The 17,644-nt window shown below is 40.3% G+C and overlaps 2 protein-coding genes across 2 annotated transcripts; one reads left to right on the top strand and one right to left on the bottom strand.

The window, feature by feature from the left end:
* The first annotated feature begins 3 nt into the window (after positions 1 to 3).
* Positions 4 to 10,643, top strand: LOC307043916 (histone-lysine N-methyltransferase SETD1B-A-like). The gene is made up of 18 exons (XM_079688865.1): positions 4 to 74; positions 279 to 431; positions 1,349 to 1,453; positions 1,540 to 1,810; positions 1,913 to 2,025; positions 2,678 to 3,691; positions 3,933 to 4,634; positions 4,755 to 4,871; positions 4,966 to 5,044; positions 5,142 to 5,338; positions 5,620 to 5,764; positions 5,854 to 6,246; positions 6,590 to 7,588; positions 8,164 to 8,330; positions 8,409 to 8,534; positions 9,186 to 9,305; positions 9,528 to 9,665; positions 10,354 to 10,643. The coding sequence occupies exons 2-18, from the start codon at positions 294 to 296 to the stop codon at positions 10,525 to 10,527; spliced, it is 4,998 nt and encodes a 1,665-aa protein (XP_079544991.1). The 5' UTR covers positions 4 to 74; positions 279 to 293; the 3' UTR covers positions 10,528 to 10,643.
* Positions 10,644 to 10,794: 151 nt separating this feature from the next.
* Positions 10,795 to 17,204, bottom strand: LOC307043917 (4-hydroxyphenylpyruvate dioxygenase-like). Its single transcript, XM_079688866.1, has 14 exons — positions 17,138 to 17,204; positions 16,791 to 16,817; positions 16,518 to 16,580; positions 16,103 to 16,207; positions 15,826 to 15,868; positions 15,244 to 15,326; positions 15,052 to 15,141; positions 14,856 to 14,959; positions 14,683 to 14,760; positions 13,204 to 13,366; positions 13,035 to 13,106; positions 12,827 to 12,949; positions 11,718 to 11,834; positions 10,795 to 11,430 (listed from the first exon to the last, which is right to left on the bottom strand). The coding sequence occupies exons 1-14, from the start codon at positions 17,138 to 17,140 to the stop codon at positions 11,320 to 11,322; spliced, it is 1,182 nt and encodes a 393-aa protein (XP_079544992.1). The 5' UTR covers positions 17,141 to 17,204; the 3' UTR covers positions 10,795 to 11,319.
* Positions 17,205 to 17,644: the final 440 nt, after the last annotated feature.

Below are 17,644 nucleotides of genomic sequence, written 5' to 3'. Positions count from 1 at the left end.
TAAAAACAACCGAAGATCCCAACAGCTTTTCCACAATGTTGCTCCACCAAAGGATATAACCTTTGTAGTTACAGGTAAGCGAGATAAAGCATATTATTGGTCGACTTAACTTTGAGTATTTGATCACGTTTAATTTCACAATCTGTTTGAGAAGGATAACGTTACAGGTGATGCTCTCCATCACCTGTTGGGGCGTGTTAAGCTCCAGTGGCGGACTGATGTAAACAGCTCTGTTGATCATGCTAAATGATACGGTGTTTATAATCTTTTATTTCCAGGTTTTGACGAATGTAATGGAAAGCGAAAAACAAACTTCTGAGAGAGAGACACCGCCTCAGTTCTGGAGAAGCTGCAAGTTGATTATTGACCCTGCATTGACGAAAGGACTGTACAAAGTGTATCGTTACGATGGACAGCAATTTAACATACCCGTGAGCATTTATACATATATTTGTGTTGTCTATTACACATGGCCGCCTGTTTCCTATATTGATCACAACAAGCATTGCCTTTGTTTCTATTATCAAAGATTCAAGATTCAAAGGCTTTATTGTCATATGCACGTAGCTACAGTAGATTTTCTTTAAATAAAAATAGTGCAAGAAAAACAGAGTGGTATAGATTAGAATAAAAAACTGCATATTATGTTGCAGACTAATGTGCAAGTAATGCAGATGAAGTAAACTATATGTATCTCAGAAAAATAAAATAAAAAATAAAACAAGCTAAATAATGCAGAGAATGTAAGTGACCAAGTAAATGCAGGAGTCTACATGTAAATAGATAAGTGGGTTAAAGTGAATTTATATAGCGTACTTACATTTACGATATTAATATTTTTAATTCTCTGCTGCTTTATACTTCTACTTCAACCTAGAAGTAACTTTGCTCTATTGTGCTTATTACTCCATTTTAACATTTGGATTCTACTGTTTCTGTTACTTTGCACATTAGGATTACATTAAGAAAAATTAATACAAATATTCTTGTAAAATACTTTTCAATTGTTAAACTATTCAAATGAAGCAACCTCTAAATAAAGCAAAAGAGTATTAGCTCAAGACTACCACCTTAGTAAGCTACAATGTTTGAATGCTGCTTGCATTCCTATCAATAATCTAATAGTATAATTTATGAGTAATTAACACAGCCAGAGCCAATCTCAGTGTGTTGATACAGTAGTACTACACTTTTATACTTGAAGATTATTTTGTATTTAAGTGATGTTATTAATGCTTTAACTTGTATCAGAGTCCTTTTCTGTGTGCAACTGCTACTTTCGTTGAATGAAAATAACGTAATACTTCTCCCCCCACATTATATTGATGGATGTTGTTTACTTCAACAGGTGGAGGATTTAGGTCTGTTTCCTGTAGAGACAGTCAGAGATCCCCGTGTCTGCCGCCTGTGGAGCAAATGCAACAAGACTGACCTTTTGATTTCTAAATTTAAGGTAATCTTCATTATGAGCATCATAGTTATTATAATAATAGTAAACATGACAATAATGGGAGCTCTTGTTTACCTATGTCCATTCAGGTTGATGAATGGTATGTTGGCCCCGTTCCTCCCAAAGAAGTGACATTTTCCAGGCTGAATGACAATGTGAGGGAGGCGTTCTTGACTAATATGTGCAATAAATATGGGGACATCGAAGAAGTCAAAATATTTTACAATCCTAAGAACAAGAAGCATTTGGGGATTGCAAAGGTCATCTTCGACACAGTGAGGGCTGCAAAAGAAGCTGTCCAGCACCTCCATCAGACCTCAGTGATGGGAAATGTTATTCATGTGGAAATTGATCCTAAAGGTACGAGTGACTTTAGAACTACCTCATATTTGTATGAATTGTAATTAAACATTTGAATCTCTTTGAGTTTGTTGACTAATTACAATATGCAACCTTCCTCAGGTGAAAACAGGACGCGATATCTCCAGCTCCTCTTACGGGGCCTTTATACTCCTTGGACGCTGCCAGTGGGCAGCAATGAGCAAGCTATTCAAAGCTTAGTCGAGGGTTTGCTGGTAAACTGTTTAAGCTGCTTATGATTTATTGATTGATTGATTGATTTATTGATTTATTTTCCTGCTATACACACAAAGCACTTAACCCTCAAAGGTTTACAAGATACCAAAGATACAGTTCCAGTGGTCAAACCTTTAATTCACTTTCAAAATCACAGGTTATTTTTCAGATTAGTTTTAAACTTTATACTTTTGCTTTCTACACCCAAACTTGGCAGGTAAACTCTGCTCTGTTTCCTCAAGCACACCTCAGGTTTTTCAGTCATCCATCCAAAGAAAATCAAGATCAATTGAGGTCATTTAACTAAGAGGTGCATGTTTTCATAGACAGGACAGTAAATAAAACAATTAAACCCATTTTTGATTTGCTACAACTCACACAACAGATCCATTTATAATCGTGAAGTAATCGTATATCACCCATTCTTGAGAATTGGGACAAATCATGTCCTATCAAAAAAACTCTTAATTAATACTAATTAATATACATTTATATATATGAAATGAATATGATATATCAATGTTTTGGTCTGCTTTCATTTTTGTTCTGGTTTATGAATATCGAATACATTCAATATTTATAAACCAGCTGTAGAACTAATACGTTTTTATGGACAATATAACTCATGTGTTATCTTGTTATCTCTTACAGAGCAGCGCAGCCACACAGACACATCTGAGCATCTCCAGTCCCACCAGCATCGCCACCCCCCTCTCTCTGGACACAGCCTACTCCAGTATTTGGCAGGATACACCTTGCAGCTTCAGGCTAACACCACATTCCCAGTGCCTGTCTGCCACTCCTCTGTCCCAGGACTCCTGCTACTCCAGTCTTCAGGCGACTCCAGTCCTCCAGGGGGAGCCCTCCACCTTGAGTGATCACAAACTTTTAAGACGAGAGCTCTGGCGTCGTAAAACTGAGAGGTATTGCAGAGGATCCGGCGAAGTCTCAGATATGAACTTCATTTTGAGGCAATGCCAACCCCAGCTAGCAGAATCTTATTCTACCACAAAACAATCTAGCAGCCAAGAGTTAGCACTGTGGGGGCACAATGCACAATCCCCCAATCACAGTAATGCTTCCTTTAACTTTAAGTCTCCCAGTCAGGAGTCCAGAGCTGTGGTCACTGCTACCTCTAAGGATTTTGATAGAAGCTCCAGCTCTTTAAGTATCCTGAGCATTAATTTCACATCTGAATATCAGACAGCAGCTTCCTTTCCATCTGATGACCATGCACGCATTACAGAACTACCCCAAACTGCTGGTAACTCTTCTTCAAGCCCCAGGCCTGAGGTGGAGAGTTTGGACTCTCGTATTGAGAGTTTGCTGATAAACAGCCAGAGTACTGACCCGTCCTACTTCTATAGAAACTCTTTGGAGGCTGATGTTCACTCTCAGGACAGCCCGACCTCACCTTGCTCCCCTAACGCCTCCCCTTTCTCAGATGACTCACCTGTTCGCACTCCAACTTCATGTGACTTCACAACGATAGATCAGCGCTCCTTCAATGACCTCATTGAAGATGAGCCAGATGAAACCACTCAAGCTGTTCTGTTTCTAACAAGAGACTCTCAGCCTCCATCTGATTTCACACGTTTTGAAAGGAGGGCTCACGTAAACCACAAAAAAGAGGCAGAAAGGTTGCAGTTATTCTCACGTTCAAAGGTAATTACTCCTCAAGCATTCTTAAAGAAGGTCATAATGGAAAATAATGTCCTAAAAGATAAGTTCATGATCATTTAAAAAAAAACATCATTATGTGAATTTGTTTGTTTTTACATGAGAATTCCTGTTTTGTTTAAACTACGCATTTTACTATCAAAAGTGGTAGTAGTTAGTGTTGTTGGTATCTACGTTTTATTTTAGAGTCCTGAAAACGACTTAAACTGATTATTTTGTGTCTTAGGAGCGTCGTTCGAATAAGGATTACTCGAATAAGGATTACTCGAATAAAAGAGCGTTCAGAGCTTCAACACCAGCCAGACAGATCCCTCTCCCTCAGCCTCCATCCTTTTCTCTCAATAGCAACACTCAACCCCCCTCCTCCAAAGCTCCTCCTGCTTTTAAATCAGGGTGCCCCCATCCACCAGCCACCCGTTTCGCTTTCCCCCTTCCTCCCTTTCCCCCGTCTATCCCATCTATCCCACCTCGCCTGCCTAATGGCACCATCCCCATCCCACCTCCGGGTTGGATCCCACCTCGGGGCCATCACCCCGGCATCTCTATTCCTCCTCCCGGTTTTCCGCCTCCATCTTCTATTCCTCCACCACCAACCTTCCTTGGACCCCCACCTCCTGTGCACAGGTACCCCTTACCTGTTCATCCTCCAGGCACTTTAGATAAGGGGAATCCTCCAACCGCTCCTTTGCATTTCCCTCGACCTCCATGGCCTCTTCCACCTTTCCCCAGGTTTAACCCCTTTGTGCCACCACCAGACTTCCTGCTTGTGCGGGAAAACCCTCATAAGGCCACGGTGGAAAAGGTTTTAGAAGTCATCATGGATGAACTGAAGTCAATTATTAGGAAGGATATTACACGCCGAATGATTGAAGGGGTCGCTTTCAAGGCATTTGAGGACTGGTGGGTATGTCAAGAGAAGAAAGTAAAGGTAAGTTCTTTATCTTTCATCTGTCGTCTCATACATTGGTTGATGAAACAGCATGAATAAATACATAAATGTGTCCTTTTAGAGACAGTATGTTCATTGTTATGGCTTTTCTTTCATAAGATACACGTTTCTCCTTTGAAAAGTGGAGCAACAAGTATTGAAGAAAGGAGCAAACTTATAAATCCCCTCTGTCACATCAGTGGCCAGGGCAAAAAACCTCCACTGCCTTCATTCAAGGTATGCTATTGTGCTTTATATGATGTGAAATATGCCAGCGTTTGACCTCTGAGCGTGCATGAATTGATAAATAAAATCCAATTTCATCACGCAGGTAAAAAGGAAAAGAGCAGATGATACTGTTACATCAGAAGAGATAGAAAATGTGTTGTGTTCTACTCATGAAAGCTCTGGTGAGTGCTTTTAATGCGATTACCCCTCATTTACAATTTATGAACTCATTTATATAGACTGTAACTTAATTCTGTCCGTTGCTCTCTTTGCATGTAGATGTGAAACAGGGGGAGGACAAAGGGAGCTTCGCATCTGAGAGAGCCAAACGCAGACATTCAAGACCACATGAGCTTGAAAGTGACGATGATGATGATGAAGAAGGGAAAGACAAAGATAACACACTTCAAGATGAGGAAACAACATCAGATAAATTGGACGCGGTTGTGCCAGTTCATGATGATCCTCAAATCCTGGTAAATATACATTTTGCTCCGAAAATTATAGTGAGATTGCAAAAAGAAAGACTTCAAAGCCAGCTGTTAGTTTTTATTTGTTATCAAGTTGATTGAATCCTAACTTGAAATAAATATCTTACATGCATTTCGATAAACAGCTTGAAATATGCAGTCAGGGGTCACAGCAAATTGAGAGGTTGTTCATAGTCCCCTTAGAACTAGATTCTATCAAAGTTATACACGTGCTGTCAACTTTAAAGTGTGAAAGAATGGATAATTGAACTTGTGCTCTTCTGTAGTGTGACAGAGATGATGATGATGATGAGGATGATGATGAGGACAGCAATCATCCTGAGGAAGAGAAGGAGTCCGCACAGAAACACACAGAAGATGAAGATGCAGTCATCTTCCAAGCTAGTGAAGCAGTGGCGAGCTTGGATGGCGGTACGTTAAATATCATACAGTTGTAACATTGAACATCTCATGAATAATGACATGTTTAAAAATGTGTGGTTCTTTTTGTCCAACTATAGAGAGTTTCTCAGAGAGCAGCTCCTCAGAGGACAGCGAGTTCTCGTCAGACTTCGACTCCTCGGACTCCTTCTCCTCTGAGAGCTTCGAGGACTCGTCCTACTCTGAACTCAGCCGTGAAGATGAAGGCATGGAGGAGGAGGGCGACAGAAGAGTTGAGTGTATCTTCATATCGTCAGATGAAGAGTCGATGGAGCTTGAGCCCCCCGCCACCCCCTCGGCCCCGCTGACCCCTGGTGCCAAGCTGGAGCTGGAGCTGCAGGAATGGCCAGATCCATATCACTGGGAGAAAAGAGAGGAGAACCAGTTCCCGTCCTGTCTGGAGGACATGATGGAGCTCCAAACCAGCAAACCCCCGGACCATCTCCAGCCCCTCTCACCTTTAGGACTCCCAGGTTGAACAGTTTGAGTGTTGTTTGTCTCTCTGTGGTCATTTTGCACCCCTTTCTTTCTCCTTCACCTTTTGGTAAAGTGTTTCTCTTCCTGGTGATTTTCTCTTCATAGTGTCTTTGGTTGTTTTGCTTCTTTTTGAGGTCCTTCTGTGTGTCTCTGTGTTCTGGTGGACTTCCCAACAAGAAATGTGACTTTTAAACAAAGCGTCCAAGGGACCCTGCGCTTCAGCAAATGGTCCCCTGTACGTCTCGTGCCTTTTCCAACTGGGCCCTTTTTAGACATTTGTTCCAAAGAAATGTTGCTGAAAATATGTTTTTCTAATATTTTATTGTTATACTTGTGTAGCAGTGGGCCAACATCTTGACGTAGAGATGGAGAGCCCTCAGTGGATGTCACGGGGGAACAGAGAAAACCTGAGGCCTCTGACTCCCACTGGCTGCCTGGTGGACAGCGACCCTGACCTTCTGATGAGGAGCAAACCCACATCCCCCGCTGTGGAGGAAGAACGACCCCAAACACCAGGCAAGGGCATAGTGGCCGAACTGGAAAGTGAGGAATCTACCAATGAAGTGCTTTCTCCAACAGCCACCGAGGCCGTTTTTTCTCCACTTGCTTTGTACCCTTTATACCAGGATATGCCCAAAACGCCTGGTCGCGAGGATAGACGAGCATGGACTCAGTACAGCTCTGCGAGAGCTCCAGCTACACCAGGCAGAGAGACCACCTCGTCAGAAGGTAACACAGTGATGGTCCCCCATCTTAGCAGCCCCCTTTCTAGCAATCCGTATATCACAGCCCCAAAGACCCCTGGGAGGGACATCATCCTACCCCGGAGATCCATAGTCCACAAGAGAAAAATGGTGACGACCTTACAGCCAATGTTTTACGATTCTCTCGGAGGCTCCCCTATCTCAGTGTCCTCACCATCTAGCTCCTCTGAGTCTTCTTCTAACTCCGCTCAAGGGAAAAGCATGTGGGTCAGTTCAGGTGTGAGAATGAGGCCTTTGCAGGGCCTGGAGAATATGCCTGGGCTCCGGGATGAGGAGAATAGTAGAGAGACGGACAAATCCTTATTAAGGAGAAAGGAGTGGAGGAAGCGAAAGAGGAGGTGGAGAATTCTTCATTGGAGAAGACTTCTTAAAAGAAACACTAGTTCTCTCCACTCTAACATCGCTTCTGACAGGTGGCGCTCTCTCTCTGAGGAGAGGAGGATACTTCATAGTGTTTGGAAGGAGGGTCTGGATGAAGAAGACGCCAGGCTGCTGCAGCGGACATACGACAGGCTGCAGGCGCGGGATAATGGCTTCGGGTGGATCAGTGACACTCTGTGGATACCTCACACTTATATCCTTTTTAACCAACTTTAATGTTGAAATTGAATAACATCCAATTGAGTTACTTTAGGATTGCATCTACAATATGTTTTATTATCAGTTAATCAATTATTATTATCACTGGGTTTATAAGATGTAAGAAAAATGTCTCCCAGTTTCTTAAGTTTCCAGTCTAGAACCAAAAGATGAACACTTAATAACACTACACACACTTAATTAATTAGTCTACTAATTGTAACTCTTGTTTACAGTCGCTGAACTAAGTAACTTATATCGTATGAATTGGTGTGATTATCTCCAATGTGAAACTGTAGCATACACAAATGAATTCCATAATAGTATGTATATATTTGAATCAAAAAAACAATGCTCAGCAGCATTCAAATGTTGATTTTGAATATGAAATGTAACTTTGTGAATGAAGCTTCAAACTACTTGGGTGTAAAGGACTGTTGCAAATCCCTTGCAAGGTTTCCTATTGAAACATTCATTTACAAACTAATAATATATTAAGATAACTTTATTTGCCTAATACACAATATAGTGCATTTTATTCTCTGATTGACCTCCTTAACCACCGCTCACTGACTAAAGTCGTCGCAGAGCAGAGGGAGGAACACAGATCCTGGTGGCCCAATCACAGGACCGGCTCTGCTCGCTCTGAAGGATTCTACAAAATCAGCAAGAAAGACAAAATGAAATACCTCAACCACACAAAGCTGAACCCTGAGCTTCCATCTACAAGCACTCAGGTATCAACCAGAGGAAACTGGGATGATCTCATTGCCCAGTTTATTAGAGTCAATGCTTAATGCCAACATGTGTTTCAGGGAACGAGCATCCCGGCCCAGCAACAGACCTCACTGCGAGCCGGATCTGACTTCAGGTCTGAACAGCGTCGCCTGCTCTCCTCTTTCAGCTGTGACAGTGACCTAGTCAAGTTCAACCAGCTGAAGGTAAGTACATTAAAGGTTCAGACAAAATCACTTGGGAAAACCTTGATGCCAAAATCATTTTATAAAAATATACCTGTAGTAACTATTAGCATACTTTTGGTCTAAATACAAAGAAAACTATTGAATAGTCTTTCATCAGTGTCACAACCGAGGTCTGTTGAATATCCATTTGATTAAATCTCATCAGGCACTGTTTGTGTATGTAACTTTGTAAGTACAACAGCATTTCCCCATATGCTTATATTGACATGTGAATAAATAAAATGTATATATAAATATTTATATATACATAAAGTAAACAAAGTATCTTGTACTGGCTGTGCAAGGTGCCAGAATAGTGAGAAACGTATTGTATGTACAACTTTTCCGTACCTGACCAGTTGTAGGACTTTGATATAGATAGTTTCATTGTATTTGCAGATGTTTCAAGATGTTTCCACAGTTGAGATGGATACTACCACACCAATTCACTTAATACACTATTTGTGAATGTGTTTTTTAATGTGATTTTGCTCAAAACAATGAAAAGTCTACGTCTGAGATATTTTTTTACCTGAGGTAGAACAAAGTCGTTTGAATGACCTGAATGCAGATGTGTGGCCTGTGTTAACGAATGGCACGTGTCTCATCTTGTCATGCTCAATAAATCAGTTCCGAAGGAAGAGGATTCGTTTCAGCCGGAGTCATATTCATGATTGGGGCCTGTTTGCAATGGAGCCGATCGCAGCAGATGAGATGGTGATCGAGTATGTGGGCCAGATCATCAGACAGGTGAGACTAGCTAGTCATGTGCTCATAATGCTCCCTTGGTAACAAATGTCTCTGTCGAGCTTTCAAGAGAGCCGCTTTTCCCCTGATTGTTTCCCCTGAATCGGCCCAGTGGCCCCCTGGGACCCGCCTGTTATTCTGGGTACTTTCCAGGAGTGTGAGGACTGACGGTAACGGTGATTAAGAACACTTGTGAAAAGGCTCATGTGTTTTCACTCTCCTTAGATCATCGCTGACATGAGGGAGCAGAGGTACGAGGAGGAGGGCATTGGCAGCAGCTACTTGTTCCGGGTTGATCAGGACACCATCATTGATGCCACTAAATATGGGAACTTATCCAGGTTTATCAACCACAGCTGCAATGTGAGTACGAGCCAGTAGAGCTCCATGGGGTTGAAGATTGAAGAGGCTCTATTATGCTTTTTTTGTTTGTTTGTTTGTTATTTTGTTTTTGTGGTTACCTCTGAAGGGAGTTTTCTCTCCCACACAATCACCGCCTGCCTGAAACGCCTCCATTTTACTCCTTGGTTTACTTCTGTAATAGTGACATCACCATGTAACACTGGCGCTTCTGTTGGTTAGCACTCCGACACATTGTACGTGATAGGCTTAGGGACAGGACATCTCTAAGCAGTTGACCAATCACAACAGACTCTGCCAGCAAACCAATCAGACAGAGGGTGAAAAGAGGTGCTGCAGCACAGTATGTGAAAAATAAAGACCTTTTTGAACATCACAGCATAAACATGTCACAGTAGAGGCACACAATAGAAATATGAACCTGAATATGAGCATAATAGAGCCCCTTTAAAGGGGTTCATAGGGTTTCTGCTGGTCCTTTAAAAGCCTAAAAGTTAGTGGTCTGTCATTACAGGGAATACAAATATCTTAAATATGGTGCTCTTCTGTTGTGGTAACTGCAAATCATTTTCAAAAAGAATTGTAATAGTGTCTTTAAAAAGTCTTAAAGTAATCTTGTTGAAACCTGCTACTTAAGGTAACAATTTGTTTAGTAAGGTCATTAATGCAAAATACCTTTTTTGTCTTGCAGCCTAACTGTTATGCAAAGATCATCTCTGTGGAGTCCAGGAAGAAGATAGTGATTTACTCCCGGCAGCCAATAGGTGTCAATGAAGAGATCACCTACGACTACAAGTTTCCCATCGAGGACACAAAGATCCCTTGCTTGTGTGGAGCAGATGGTTGCCGGGGCACCTTGAACTAATCTCTAATGAAGTGTTCAGATTTATGTCAAGAGCCAAAGTTGCCTGAAGTACTGTACAATCCAAACACAGACCCTGAAGATTATTTTCATGCTGATTTATTCTACCAACGACTGCCTTAACGCCAAACAGGAACTTATGAATGCTCTGCAGACGTGTGGAGGTACTGCTCAGTAAATAATGATTTATTTAAACCTTCTAATCGGTGCTTGAGTACAGGAGCACTTACAACTTCCTCATTGTCTGGTAAAACATTACAAAACACTTCATTTGTTTGCACATTAGAGTTTATGAACATATCACAACCCACGGTTTCACACATTGCAAATGTTTCCTCTTGCAACATAAAGGGAAAGATGGCCGCTCCAATTATGCAAAGCTCTTCTGTTACATTGAAATTACTTTGAAAGTTATTTCCAAAATGATAACAATCTATAAAATTACTTGTTTTCATTTATGAGAGCTTAATTGTGTTTCGCTTGAGTCAAGCTTATATGGATTTCCTTGTTAACATTTGATAAAAAGAAAGCCTTACATGGTAATAAAGTTACAATTAGTTGATCTTTCATGAAAATCCGGAGAGATTATAATGAAGTACTTTTTGAAACATGCTTATCACACATAAAATAAATGTTATTATGTAATCATAATAAAACATGCAAGTCCCAAAAACATGCTTTGTTAATTATTGCACAATACTAGTTTAATACTAAAGTACAGGACTCTAAACAAAAAATGGCCTCTCATAGTAAAGAGATGTTGAAACTGAAATGTCTACTTCAATAAAACTTGGATCAGATGTTCTTTGAAACTCCATTTGGTGTCAGGATCGTCAGATTTCCTCTTGCATTCTGGTCCGCTTCGATGGCTTCAAACAGAGACTTGAAGTTTCCTGCACCAAAGCCCTGTGGTAAAATCATGTGTTTAAGTTATTGATTAACTAACTTAATGAATCCTTTTTCTAACACAGATATTGTGCACAAAGAATTTGGGCCACAAGTGAAAAAGGTCTGAGATAAACTTCAGAATTGGCTTAAAATACCTGTGACTTTTAACTCACAAGTCAAATACATATTTTTAACCAGTAGGCTGAAAATGTGGTCCTTATCCTATTCCCTAAGAATTCTAGAAATATGTGCTTTATATTCTCTTCATCCTTGTAAAGTTGTTGTTTATCCAGTGGCGCCCTCACCTGGTGGTTGTGTCTCTGAATGACCTCCAAGAACACAGTGGGCCGATCCTGAACTGGCTTGGTGAAGATCTGAAGTAAGTAGCCGTTTTCGTCAAAGTCCACCAAGATCCTCAGCTCCTGATGTGAGTAAGATCACAAGATCACATTGTGAATTGTAATTCATTTATCCATTTTGTTTTGGCAAGGCTGGATAGTTGACACACAGCGTTGAGTCTACGAAGATGAGAAAACTAAATATGGCTATACATATTAGAGAAGGCTCAATGACACAGCTGTGAAACAAGTATTGTATTACCTTAAAGCAGGGGTCTCAAACTCAAGGCCCGGGGGCCAAATCCGGCCCGCGACTTCATTTTATGTGGCCCCGCAAGAGCTTGCAAAGAATATAATACGCTTATTATACGGTTACATGCCACTTTACAGAAGCAGGTTGCCCATAAACTACATGTCCCACAATGCATCTCGTTTTGTGACATGGACACTGAAGAGACTTGCAATTATTTGCCCTTGACTTCTGCTTTCAGACGTAGTTAATTACTAAGTTATTATCCTATCCGATAATAATCCAATTCAGAGGCAATAATGTAATATAATACATTATATATATATATATATATATATATATATATATATAATATTTATATAGTTACAACCGGCCCTTTGAGTGCAACCTTTATGCGATTGTGGCCCGCGATGAAATTGAGTTTGACACCCCTGCCCTAAAGCAACACATACATAGCTCCCAACATGACCCAGTTATGCAAACCTGCTGCTAAGTACTATTAAACCTTTTCTAGAAATAAAGGTTTAATTGTTTTCATCTGTCGGCACCATCCAAAATTACATTTCAAATGTCACCCTTGTGCAAAAGTTTCAATTTGAATGTTTACAAAACAAGGTATTTCCATTTCCTATCTTTGTTGCCCACACCCTAATTACTGTTGTTTATAGATAGTCAGGAGGACTAATTGTTGAATGAGGCTTTTTGACCCCTGGTATTCAATCATTTTCAGACATAATATATATAACCATTGCCTGGGCTGGACCAAACATAATGTCATAAAGTTCATTCAGTTCTCCAAACTGGTTGAGTATAATTTTGTTCTGACCTGCAGGACATCCAGGTCCTCTGAGACTTTGACCTTTGATTGTTTCAGGTTCTCTCTCAGCTGTTTGTAGTACGTGTCCGGCACGTACATAAACTCCATCCCACGCTCCTTTAGGTTACGAATCTGCAAATTGAAATTAATCAGAAAGTTATTGTTGCTTCTTTTGGGATGCATCCACACACAAAGCCAAAGTGTCCTTTAATCTTACCGCAGTGATGATATCTGACGTGTTCATGGCTATATGCTGCACGCCTGGACCTCCATAGTACTCCACATACTCCTGTGAGTGAACATTTGGAGAAATACAAGTTATTGAATCATTCATGTGCAAGTAAACAGTTTAAGACCACCTATTTACTGAAGTGAGCCAAACATGCCTGGATCTGAGACTTTCTCTTCCCCATGGCAGGCTCGTTGATGGGCATCTTCACAGTCTCCTCGTAGTTCGCCACAACAATGGATCGCAGGGCGCTGAACTCTGTCTGAAGCTGCTTGTCATCCACTGACCAGAAGCGGTGAAACAGAAGGTTTCTTTGATACCTGATGGGTTAAGAATCAGAGATGAAGAGGTTCAAATATCATTCACTTCTGAACTGTTGCTCAGGTGTTACCCTATGTGGAGGAAGTACTCAGATCTGTTAATTAAGTAAATAGTGATACCAAAGTGTAGAAATACTCTTAAACACCCCATTTCAGAATAACGTATGTTAAAGTATTTCATTATAATTATTGTCTGCTTGTTTGGTTCAACACTTTTCATTGTTACCGATAAAGGAGGAGTTTGTTTTTACATTATGACTTTAGAAGCTGCTGGGTAACTTGTGAGTCTGATCCTAGAAGACGAAGAAGTAGCATAACATAGAAATAGTCAAGTAAAGTTAAACTTCAAAATTATTCTCAACTAAACTACTTCAGTATATGTTAGGGTGCACCGCTGATGCTACTATCATCTTATGATCTGAATGAGGTTGCAGCTTCACAGTGTGCTACCAAGCAGGAGTTTTGATTTATGAGCGGCTCCATATGATTCTTCACATCTAAAAACTTCCAGTCTGTGTTACACCCCTTGTTATAGGATCAACCAATGAGCACTCTGTTTTTGAGAACTGCCTTTCCCCGCCCCATGCATGCCTACATAATGGGGTCAAAACAAGATCCAGATGTGGAGAACAACTGGAGGCCAGCCAAAAAAAATTGCAAAGTCATGCTGATGACTGACTCCTGCCCAAAAAGAGTTATGTAAGACACCTCCTCTCTGAAGAGCCGGTATATTGTTATCACATTACTGAACAGGCCTCCTGAGTATCTGTTAGAAGTTACTGCAAGCACTTTAAGAGACCCATTACTACCACAAACTGACAAACAAACAACCCAAAAGGAACATACAATGAGGACAAAAAACATAAAATACTATGCAAAGACACAAAACATAAAAAAAGAGATACCAAAACACTAAATAAAGAGACGCAAAACCTCTAAAAAGAAAAGCAAGGCATCCATTGAGAAGCAAATGACCATAAATAGACACACATTTATCCCAAAATGAGAGATACAAAAACATCAAAAAGAATCCACAACAATAAAAAGGGATGCAAAAATAGACAAAAAACGAGAGACACAATGACCACATAGACCCAAAACAACCACTAGGAGACAGAACAGCTGGAAAAGGGACACGATAGGATCACAAAGAGACTCAAAACCACTGCAAAGAGATCCCCAAAGACGTCTCTTTTAGTCTGTGGCTTTTATTCCTATAAAGGTAGGGGCCCTCTACATGTTAGCACCTAGGGTCCTAATGTCTCGTGATCCGCCAATATTTTAAACTGTGTAGAAGAAATAGTTGAGTCCATTACCAATCCACCACTGGGACCATCTCATTATCCGGTTGGTTTCCCACAACGTGATCGATGAAGTTCAATTTTCCACTTGGTCTGCACAGAGGAATGGAAGCAAAAGCAAATAAACACGCTGTCACTTTGCTGTCAGTCTGCCCTCTGTTATCTTTTAAACATTCGTATGCACTCACAGTCTGGCCAGTGAAGGGTCCTTGAACAGAGAGGGTTGGAAGCCTGGCAGGAACAACCCGGTGTATCCGCTCCTCTCCACAAACGTGTGTGTGGTGTCACCATACTGCAGCAAACAAAAGCAAGAGTATACATCTGGCGTTTGTGCTGAATAGAGAGTCATAACTACTGAATGTACATTTGTATTTAGTGCCTTACCGTTTGGAGCACGGCCAGTCTGACTTTACCATGCTTATCCTCCAGGGTGTAAGGCTCCTTCACGATAATTGCACCTCGCTCTCTGGCTTTCTGTTTATGAGGATGTATGGTAAATGGAAATATGATAGATTGTAATGTTAATTATGTGTGAGAATAGAACTGTGAATGCAGGTTTGAAAGAAGACCTGTTACCTGCACAAGGAAGTCACAGTCCTGCACTGTGAATGCAACATCCTTCACTCCATCACCGTGTTTGACTAAATGCTCTCCCATCTCTGAGAAAAAGACGAGACAAAAATATTTGATTTAGCCACACACAAGCAACCGTTGTTGGCATTTGTTTTTTTCAACACGAGACATTTACGAAAATTAAATTTTTTAATAAATCCTTTGAATGATACAGGCAATAGACATTATTATAGTAAACCAACTAAATGAATAAAAACATTTAAATTATGTAATTGGGAATGTAAAATGGTGTTTTCAACCATTCTGTTAATATTATTATTCATCTCTAGCTAAGTGTCTTCAATCATGATGTCAATGTATGAATTCAAGACTGAATTGACTTTTGCCAAATCAATAGTGATTTCAAATATATATTTAACAATTTTATATTTTTGGAAATGTTATCATCCAAAAAAAAGATTTTTCTGGTTAATGCCAGAAACATTAGAGATGAAAAGAGTTGTGATATATTATAGTCATGTATGTAAGACAATAACTACTTCATCCATGTCCATATTGATTTCTCGGTCTATGACCAGTGCGTACCTTTGTTTCCAGGGTTGAGGGCAGATGAGAACACGTAAACGATCTGTGAAAAACAAAGTGAAGACATTAACTTGTCTAAGTCAGTACAAATGCACCTTTTGAGTCCAATAGCTATTAATTGACCATCTTCACTTCTCAAGAAAACCTTCTATTACCATTTCAGTCCTTTAATTTGAACTCATTTCTATAAAAGTCAAACATCTGCACAAACAGATTATTTTTGTTGACGCAATAAACCATTCTTCTTGCTGATTTCCAGGGAATGCAGATTCTTTACCTTTCCTTGTTTGACTGCATGGGACACCACATCCCGACAGCCTGTCTCCAAACCCTGGTAGGCCAGAGACTCAAATCCCAGCTTGTTACAGTAATACGATGCAGCCTGTTGAAGAAAATGAATTTATTCAACTGATAATCTCTTCTTGTTACAGTGAATTGAAATTGGGCATGTTTGCAACAGGTTCATCTTAAACTCTCTGATAGCACCATCTCCTGGTGATTAGTGAGGCGAGACTCAGTTTGTGCTTTGGGAAATTAAATATGTGGTTTTACATACTGTCTCCCCCCCCACCCCTCAGGAGAACCAATAGCCTTGCTGAATGTATAGTATACCCCTCCATCTGTGAGAAAATTGGTCAGTAAAAAAACAATGTACCCAAAAAACCCTTGGCAGCAGTTATTGATTAACTTACCTGTTTTGCATTTCCAACCCAGAACGTGAGGTGGTCAAAGCAGAGGAACTTGCCCTGCTCATGCTAAAGATAAGAACACATATTTTGTTGTGAAATCATTCAAACACACAGCGCCGCTAACATTTACATTGGGGGAAAAACACATAGATGTAAACCAAACACGCACACAACTGATGTTGGTCAGTGTCATTAAAATCCTGATATCTGTGCAGTGATTTCACTTGCTTAATAGCCTCTGTTCTGCGGTAAAACACATATAAAAAGGAAACTTACCTTTTCGCCTTTATCTGTGTATGTCGTCTATAATGACAAAACGCACATCATAAAGCTATAACAAATGAACAACCCTGCTGAAGTCCAGTGACAACATTTTATTTACCAGCAAACACAATAATAGCAATAACAAAAACTTTTCCAGCAGATTAACAAAGTGATAAGATGCCAGACACACAATTAAATCATAAACAGTTTAAATGTTTACAACATTGATTGAAGGAGCTAGGAAAGAGTGCAATAGGCTAAATTAACCAATTAACCAAAGTTATTACTTTTATTAACAATGTCTCTTTTTGTAGTTACAAAAGAAAAGCTATCTGGCTCAACATTGAGAGGTTACTCACCATCTTGATCCTGTTCACCTGCCCTGACTGTCAGAAGGAAATAAACAATGAAACTCTGAATTTAAAAGCTCATAAGGACGTTTCTAGATCCACTCCCACCGGTGAGGAGGAGGAGGGGGAAGAGGAGGAGGGGTATCGATGCTTCGTTCACTTTTGCTGTTAAACAATGATTACTTGGGGAACAATGTCAACACAGGTTAAATTAGACCTGCTACTTGATCTGCTTCCCTGCTACCTAGTGCATGCTGAATACATTTTTTAATTATTATTTTTGCAAAAGCATGCAGAAACAGTGTCAGGTTTAGGATTACAGCTGTATGTTTTTTACCAGAAGAAGAAGAAGCCAACGTCCATATGTTAGTGTTTAGTGGCGAGAGGAGGCTCACTCAGGCAGGACTCCCATTGGCTCACTGGCGTTGAGCTGTTTGAACTCCTGAAAATGACCCCATCCCATCTATCCTCCACCACGTATATTCTTACAACAATTGTGATTTTCTTTCAGTAAAA

The sequence above is a fragment of the Notothenia rossii genome (assembly GCF_949606895.1).
Source record: "Notothenia rossii genome assembly, chromosome: 6".
NCBI classification, from domain to species: Eukaryota; Metazoa; Chordata; class Actinopteri; order Perciformes; family Nototheniidae; genus Notothenia; species Notothenia rossii.
Note: the sequence above shows the minus strand (reverse complement) of the source record. Positions and strands in the feature narration are given on the sequence as shown.

Bases quoted from the DNA above. Each gene is read 5' to 3' on its own strand.
- LOC307043917 (XM_079688866.1), bottom strand. The intron at 13,107-13,203 runs GCATGTTTGGCT...GTTCACTCACAG, and splicing joins AGAGAAAGTCTCAGATCCAG to GAGTATGTGGAGTACTATGG. The intron at 11,835-12,826 runs GTCAGAACAAAA...TACTCACATCAG, and splicing joins AGGACCTGGATGTCCTGCAG to GAGCTGAGGATCTTGGTGGA.
- LOC307043916 (XM_079688865.1), top strand. From the start codon at position 294: ATGGAAAGCGAAAAACAAACTTCTGAGAGAGAGACACCGCCTCAGTTC. The intron at 1,454-1,539 runs GTAATCTTCATT...ATGTCCATTCAG, and splicing joins TTTTGATTTCTAAATTTAAG to GTTGATGAATGGTATGTTGG. The intron at 8,535-9,185 runs GTAAGTACATTA...TCAATAAATCAG, and splicing joins TCAAGTTCAACCAGCTGAAG to TTCCGAAGGAAGAGGATTCG.